The sequence below is a fragment of the Gekko japonicus genome, unplaced genomic scaffold (genome assembly GCF_001447785.1).
Source record: "Gekko japonicus isolate JY-2015 unplaced genomic scaffold, Gekko_japonicus_V1.1 scaffold3568, whole genome shotgun sequence".
Lineage (NCBI taxonomy): Eukaryota > Metazoa > Chordata > Lepidosauria > Squamata > Gekkonidae > Gekko > Gekko japonicus.
The window spans coordinates 53,545-61,333 of record NW_015160333.1 but is presented as its reverse complement, the minus strand read 5'-3'; the positions used below and the strand labels follow the sequence as shown (position 1 = coordinate 61,333).

The 7,789-nt window shown below is 52.2% G+C and overlaps 1 protein-coding gene across 1 annotated transcript in view; it reads left to right on the top strand.

Annotated features, from left to right (window-relative positions):
- Positions 1-6,894, top strand: part of LOC107115512 (sodium- and chloride-dependent creatine transporter 1) — a 57,434-nt gene extending 50,540 nt beyond the window's left edge. Inside the window, exons 10-12 of the mRNA XM_015417237.1 lie at positions 654-754; positions 3,286-3,456; positions 6,429-6,894. Of these exons, the coding sequence (XP_015272723.1) occupies positions 654-754; positions 3,286-3,456; positions 6,429-6,572 (416 nt within the window). The 3' untranslated portion in view covers positions 6,573-6,894. The remainder of the gene's footprint in view (positions 1-653; positions 755-3,285; positions 3,457-6,428) is intronic.
- The last annotated feature ends 895 nt before the right edge of the window (positions 6,895-7,789 follow it).

Here is a 7,789-nt window from a genome sequence, read left to right as displayed (position 1 = left end):
GATGAGAAAGACCTTGACCGGAGACCCTGGCTCAGTGGCAGAGCCTCTGCTTGGCATGCAGAAGGTCCCAGGTTCAATCCCCGGCATCTCCAGTTAAGAGGACCAGGCAGGAGGGGATGAGGAAGACCTTGACCTGAGACCCTGGCTCAGTGGCAGAGCCTCTGCTTGGCATGCAGAAGGTCCCAGGTTCAATCCCCGGCATCTCCAGTTAAAAGGACCAGGCAGGAGGTGATGGGAAAGACCTTGACCTGAGACCCTGGCTCAGTGGCAGAGCCTCTGCTTGGCATGCAGAAGGTCCCAGGTTCAATCCCCGGCATCTCCAGTTTAAAGGACCAGGCAGGAGGTGATGGGAAAGACCTTGACCTGAGACCCTGGCTCAGTGGCAGAGCCTCTGCTTGGCATGCAGGAGGTCCCAGGTTCAATCCCTGGCATCTCCAGTTAAAAGGACCAAGCAGGAGGTGGTGGGAAAGACCTTGACCTGAGACCCTGGCTCAGTGGCAGAGCCCCTGCTTGGCCTGCAGAAGGTCCCAGGTTCAATCCCCGGCATCTCCAGTTGAAAGGACCAGGCAGGAGGTGATATGGAAGACCTCAGTCTGATTCAGTATCAGGCAGCTCCCTGTGGTCACGTGGGCTCCCCTCCCCTATTTTATCAGGTGCTGACCGCTTCATGGACGACATCGCCTGCATGATTGGCTACCGGCCCTCCCCGTGGATGAAGTGGTGCTGGATGTTCCTGACCCCTCTCGTCTGCCTGGTAAGGCCAGGGAGGGGAATCCCCCCCGGGGTGGGGAGGGGGAGGTCCCTGACTTTTTTGGCCCTGGGTGTTGGGCGCAGCCACAAAAGGTGGGGTGAGCATCGGGGGAGTGAGGTTCTGCGTAACTCTGATGGTAGCACGTCAGCATGCCAGGCAGCGGCTCTGTTTCACGGGATGAAATATTTGAAATACTTTCTTGCATAACCCACAAGTTTCCATATTGAGCTAGCTAAGAAACAGTCACCCGCCTCAGTATCTGTCTTGGCCAATCAGAATCCCTGTTGGCCCCACCCACTTTCTCAGAACACTCGGCCGGCACCAGGAGAAGTGTCAGCAGGCGGCATGGCGCCCCTGGGCACCACGTTGGAGACCCCTGTGCTTCCCCTCCCCACGATAGATACCCTGTGAGGCGGGTGGGGCTGAGAGAGCTCTCTTGAGGACTGCTCCTGAGAGAACAGTTCTGAGAGAACTGGTGACTGCCCCAAGGTCACACCGGCGGCTGCATGTGGAGGCATGGAGAATCAAACTGGAGTGGGGGAGGGACTTCAGTGGGATATAATGCCGTAGGATCCACATTCCAAAGTGACCATTTTCTCCAGGGGAACAGATCACTGTTGCCTGTAATCCGAGATCTCCAGCCACCCCCTGGAGGGTAAACAAGAAAAAAAATGCACGTGCCCAAATTCAACCACCAAAAAACCAATGATTTATAGATTGTAGAGATAAAACATATTCACTACCCAGAACAAATTTTCCTATGACACAGTTAAATAGACAGGTAGAAATTCACAGGTATAATTGTGTCCGGAGCATGTTTCTCGGAACCTGCGTTCAAAAGTCTGAAGCGTGTCTGTGCTATATATGATTGGTTTCCATTGGGAATCACTGAGGATTGCTATAACTTAATATACGTTGTGGATGTTTACAGTCAGGGGTCATTTGGGGCCGGAGCGAGCCGGAGTAGTGCTCCGGCAGCCCAGAAGCAGGGCCCAAATTCAACCCCCAATGATTTATCGATTTTATAGCTATAACGTATTCATCACTCGGAGCAAATTTTCCTATGGCACAATTAAATAGGTAGAAATTCACAGGCAAAGTTTCCCCCCATAAACATCTTTGTCATAATTAAATTCAAAACAGTCCTTGAACCCCTGCCAGTCGACTCGACAGACCCCCGGTTATAAATCCGTTTCAATGATTTTTTTCAAGAATCATGCTGGATTCAACATTTCATAGATACGTGTAAACAGGGGTCATTCCGTAGAAAAAGAGGTGCAGGAGCTCATTAGCATAACTTATTTGCATATGCCACACCCCCTGACATCACCGGAAGTGTGTCAGAAGGCAACGCCCACTGCAACTTACATATCTGTTTCTTGCTCCTCGTGGCCCGGGGCTGCTGGGAGCAGGGGGTGGGGCTTGTTGCATGTGCCCGCCCCCTGGGCGCTTTATTGCCGGAGCTCCGCTCCTGTGTGCTCCTGCGGGAAATGACCCCTGGATGTCAGGGGGGGTGGTATATGCTAATGAGATATGCAAATAGGCATGCTAATGAGCTCCTGCACCTCTTTTTCTACGGAATGACCCCTGTTTACACGTATCTATGAAATGTTGAATCCAGCATGATTCTTGAAAAAAATCATTGAAACGGATTTATAACCGGGGGTCTGTCGAGTCGACTGGCAGGGGTTCAAGGACTGTTTTGAATTTAATTATGACAAAGATGTTTATGGGGGGAAACTTTGCCTGTGAATTTCTACCTATTTAATTGTGCCATAGGAAAATTTGCTCCAAGTGATGAATACGTTATAGCTATAAAATCGATAAATCATTGGGGGTTGAATTTGGGCGTGTGCATTTTTCCCTCTTGTTTACACATATTGCTGTGCCACTGCTTTTTATCTTGTAGCCACCTGGAGGGTGACAATTCTAGTGTACACTCACACACACACAGACACACACAGAGAGCATGCCGAGGTTTTGTGCAGATCCCGTAGGGAGCCATTTGAACATTTCCCACCCCCCAGATCTCCCCGAAGGAGACCAGGGTTTTTGCAGACAGAAAAGCTTTTAAGGATCAGTGCTACCATGTCTCCGGCTGCTTCGTCTTCAGAGTAAGAACACTCCGGGGGCCATTTGAGTGGCTCCCTTGAGCCCCAGAGAGTAGCAGGCACCACCGTCTTGGCCCACCTGACGCAATATGGCGACGCTTGCAGCTCGGACACTCTAGGGAGCCGCTTGAATGCTCCCTCGAGAGAGAGAGAGTGTGCTTGAGAAGATGGGTGAAATGTGTTCCAGAGGGAGGCATTCTCTCCCCCACCCCACCCCAATCTGAGCCAAAAGGACATTTTTAACAAGCAAACAGTTCCTAGACGGGTATGATCTTGTCTGAATTCTGTCCTGGAATCCGGGGAACCGGAGTCGCCTCTCTCCCACGGGGGCGGAAGGTGGGAACGAGGTCTTGTTTATTTATTCCACTTTTACCCCGCCCTCCCCACAGTTCCCGTCCCATCGTTTCTCCCCCTTCCTTCCAGGGCATATTCCTCTTCAACATTGCCTACTACAAGCCATTGATCTACAACAACAGCTACGTCTACCCCTGGTGGGGAGAGGCCATCGGCTGGGGATTTGCACTATCGTCCATGTTGTGTGTCCCTCTTACTGCCCTCTACAAACTCATCCGTGCCAAGGGGACGCTGGCGGAGGTGAGGTTTCTTCCCGACCCGTCGGAAGAGAAGACGATTCAGAGCTGGGAGTTTGGGTTGCCAAACTCCAGGTTGCTGACCTCGGTATGGGCTCCTGGCCCTACGGAACTTTTTCTGACCAAGCAAGAAAGGAAGACTGGTCCATAGCTATGGTGGGGCTATTGGAGGTTCCGCCCCTTTGTTAAAGGGCCAGCCCCCTTCCTTAAAGGGCCCCACTCCAAGTTCCCAAAAGCTTTGGGCCCACCCAAATTGGCATTGATAATGGGACAGGAAACCTAAGTCTTGACTCAGTCCAGGAGGATGCCTTGTCTTGAGCTTTGTTATCAGTTGCAGTTCAGCAGTTGCTCTTTCTAATCTCCCTTTGAAATTCTGTTGTGGGGAGGGGATGGAAAAGGAGTTTGTAAGCAGCTCTGAGACTCCAAGTGAAGGTAAAGGTAAAGGTTCCCTTGCTCGAAAGCCAGTCGAGCGACTCTAGGGCTGCGGTGCTCGTCTCCGTTTCAAAGCCGAAGAGCCAGCACTGTCCGAAGACATTTCCGTGGTCATGTGGCCGGCATGACTAAACACCAAGGCGCACGGAACGCTGTTCCCTTCCCACCGAAGTGGTACCTATTTATCTACTTGCAATTTCTTGCTTTCGATCTCCTTTTCCTCCTCCATCCTTCCTCCTTCCTTCTACGTTTAGGTCAGTAACTGAATGTCCTGGAAGGTTAAACTGTTTCCTTTTAAATGCTTTTGATAGGGGGTGGGGGGTGGCACGTGCCCCTCTCCCTCCCCTCCTGCAAGATTAAAGGGCCCTCCAGCTGATCAGCAGGCCAGAGTGCTCCCCGCTGATCAGCTGGAGGGCCCTTTAAATCTTGCACGGCGGAGGGCAGAGGAGTGCGCGCCACCCCGCCCCTTCATTATAGCAAATAATGGCAGCCCCACCAGCCACAAAATCCTGGCTACGGGCCTGAGGGGACACAATTTGAATCACTGCTATAAGGATCCGTATTCTTTCTGATCCGTATTCTTTCCTTTGGTCATAGACAGTCATTCTCAGAATAGCGTCATTTTGGTCATAGATTGTGATGGGTAGCCATGTTGGTCTGTCTGTGGCAGTAGAAAAGAGCAAGAGCCCAGTAGCACCTGGGAGACGAACAAAATTTGTGTTAGGGCACGAGCTTGCGTGAGTCACTGCTCTCCTCTTCAGATGCAGCTAGAATGCGAGTCCGTCTGTCCTTGTATCTTGGAGAGTGGGGTGATTTCAGATGCTGCATGGCAATAGCAGGCAAATGACAGTAGCTGGTGTGATTGGATTAGGTGTGATATGCAGAGGGTTAGCAGGCGTGGAGAAATCGGCATTGGTAATGAGACAGGAAACCTAGGTCTCAATTCAGTCCAGGAGGTTGCCTTCTCTTGGTAATGGTCTCCCTGGCTCAAAAGTCAGTCGAATCCGACTCCATGGGGCAGTGCTCATCTCAGTTTCCAAGCCGAAGAGACAGCACTGTTCGAAGACGTCTCCGTGGTCATGTGGCCGGCATGACTAAATGCCGAGGCGCATGGAACGCGGTTTTCATCCCACCGAAGCAGCCAGTTTGGTGTAGTGGTTAAGTGCGTGGACTCTAATCTGGGAGAACCGGGTTTGATTCCCCACTCCTCCACGTGCACCTGGCTGGATGACCTTGGGCAAGCCGTAGTTCTGATAAGAGCTGTCCTTGAAAAAGAGCAGTTTCTGTCAAGAGCTCTCTCAGCCCCACCTACCTCACAGGATGTCTGTTGTGGGGAGGGGAAGGGAGAGGAGTTTGTAAGCCGCTCTGAGACACCTTTGGGTAGTGAAGGGCGGGATATAAATCCAATCTCTTCTCTACCTATTTATCGACTTGCAATTTCTTGCGTTCGAACTGTTAGGTTGGCAGGAGCCGGGGCCAGAGACGGGCGCTCACTCCATCATGCGGCACTCGGGTCTCGAACTGCTGAACTGCCGACCTTCCGGTCTGCAGCTCCACGTCTTAACCTCTGAGCCACCGTGGCCCTTAAAAAAAGAGAGAGGAGAGCCCAAATGGGCTCAGAAAGGCACCGTGGGAGGAGCCGTTTTCCTGTGCAAAAGCTATGTTGGGGGGAGGAGTCGTTTCCCTAGTTTTCCTGCTCTGACTAAGGTTTCTGTGAATGTGGGCGAAATAACTCCCCCAGGTGTGGTTTTTGCATGGGAAAATAGCTTGGGGGGGGGAGGTAGGGGCCCTTCCTCCCCCGATGGTGCTGTTTAAAAAAGAGTAAAGTTTAGCTTGCCCCCCCCCCTCTTTATTTTATTTATTTATCTCATGCTCTGCGCCCATGCTCCCTCTAAGCTGTGGAGTCTTGTGAGCAAAAATTCTACTTTGTGAGCTACCGCCATTAAAAGTTGTGAGTGAGCCATTTGGCTACTGCATGGATCTGTTTCCTCTGGAGCCCATCCTCCCCGAGCCGGAGGCTAAAAAAACTGTGGGCTCAAGTGGTTAAGACGCTGAACTGCAGGCTGTGGAAGGTCGGTAGTTCAGCAGTTCGAGACCCGGGTGTGCCGCATGACGGAGTGAGCTCCCATCTCTAGTTCCAGCTCCTGCCAACCTAGCAGTTCGAAAGCAAAACATTGCAAGTTGATAAATAGGGACCACTTCGGTGGGAAGGGAACAGCGTTCCGTGCGCCTTGGTGTTTAGTCATGCCGGCCACATGACCACGGAAACGTCTTCGGACGGCGCTGGCTCTTTGGCTTTGAAACGGAGATGAGCACCGCAACCCTAGAGTCGGATTCGACTGGCTTTCGAGCAAGGGAACCTTTACCTTTACTTTAACTCACACTCACTCAGCTTAGAGGGAACACCGCTCCACACCCTCCCCCCCCAGGGGGACTCTTGCCTCCGGAGCATCAGCAACCGAGTCTCCACCTCGTACGGGAATGTCTGTCGGTCAACTTCAGTGTCTCCATCTCTCTCTCTCTCTCTCTCTCTCTCCCCAACAGCGTTGGCACCACCTTACCCAACCAATCTGGGGACTGCACCATCTGGAATACAAGGTGCCCGACTGCGAGGACGGCGCTCTGACCACCCTCACCCCGGTCTCAGACGGCAGCGCCAAAGTGGTCATCTTGGAGAGCGTCATGTGACGCAAGCCCTCCACCCTCCGTACCCCAGCGAGAAAAGGCACCGTTGGGTTGTGTGTGTGTTTTTCTGTGCCACTCAATTCCTGGCTGCCAATTGGGGGGGGGGAAGGTTACAAGTCGCCCACCAAGTGTTGAGTTGGGGGTCCGGGCTCCTGGCGCACTGAGAAAAGGTGCGCCGGGTTCTCTGTCTACTTCCCACCTTCTCCCCTCCGGTGCCAGAGCCAAGCCTGGCAGCGGGAAGGGAGAACCGGATCCCTTAGACCCGAGTGGGACGGTGGGGGTTCTATAGGCCATATGGGCGGCGGGAGGGTAGCGGGCGGGGAAAGAGAGCCTTAGATTTACATTTTTTTAAAAATGAAAAAATGTTATTTTTTAAAGATAAAATATTTTAAATTTCTATATATATACATTATAATATATATTTAGCCACATTCACGGTAGGGTGGATTCCCTCCTGCCCAGTGAAGCAGAGCTGTGTGCGAGGTCATGATCCGGGACAGAGGAGACTTTGGCGTTTCATCCCCATCTGTCTGGGATTGAACGAGTTGGAGATGGAATGTCAGGATTCTAACTCGAGCCCGGTGAGGGGAAAGTGGAGTCCGGCAGTCGAGAGAAGCAGGAAAAGGTGCCGGGAACCGTGATGGTGGTCTCTCCGCACAGTGCTGAGTAGATAATCACACCCATGGGGTAGCTGAGCCCCTGTTCTTGATTCCATCCGTGTAGAGTAAGGTCGCCCTGACCGGGATGGGCCCAGGCTAGCCTGATTCTATCAGCTCTCTGAAGCTGAGAAGGGTCGGCCCTGGTCAGTTCTTGGATGCAGGCCTGTAGCTACGGTGGGGCTTTGGGGGGGGGCTCTGCCCCCTTTCCTAAAGGCACAGCCCCACAAGAATTTCTCCTGTAAATGCTTTTTTCAATCATTTAAAAACATTTTTGTAAAAAGGCGTGCACTCCTTTAAGTAGAGTGTAGTTGTCCCCACCCTTCACTCCCCAAAGGAGTCTCAGAGCGGCTCACAAACTACTTCCCCTTCCCCTCCCCACAACAGACACCCTGTGAGGTAAAAGAAGAAGAAGAGATTGGATTTATACCCCGCCCTTCACTACCCAAAGGAGCCTCAGAGCGGCTTACAAACTCCTTTCCCTTCCCCTCCCCACAATAGACACCCTGTGAGGTAAAAGAAGAAGAAGAAGAGATTGGGTTTATACCCCGCCCTTCACTACCC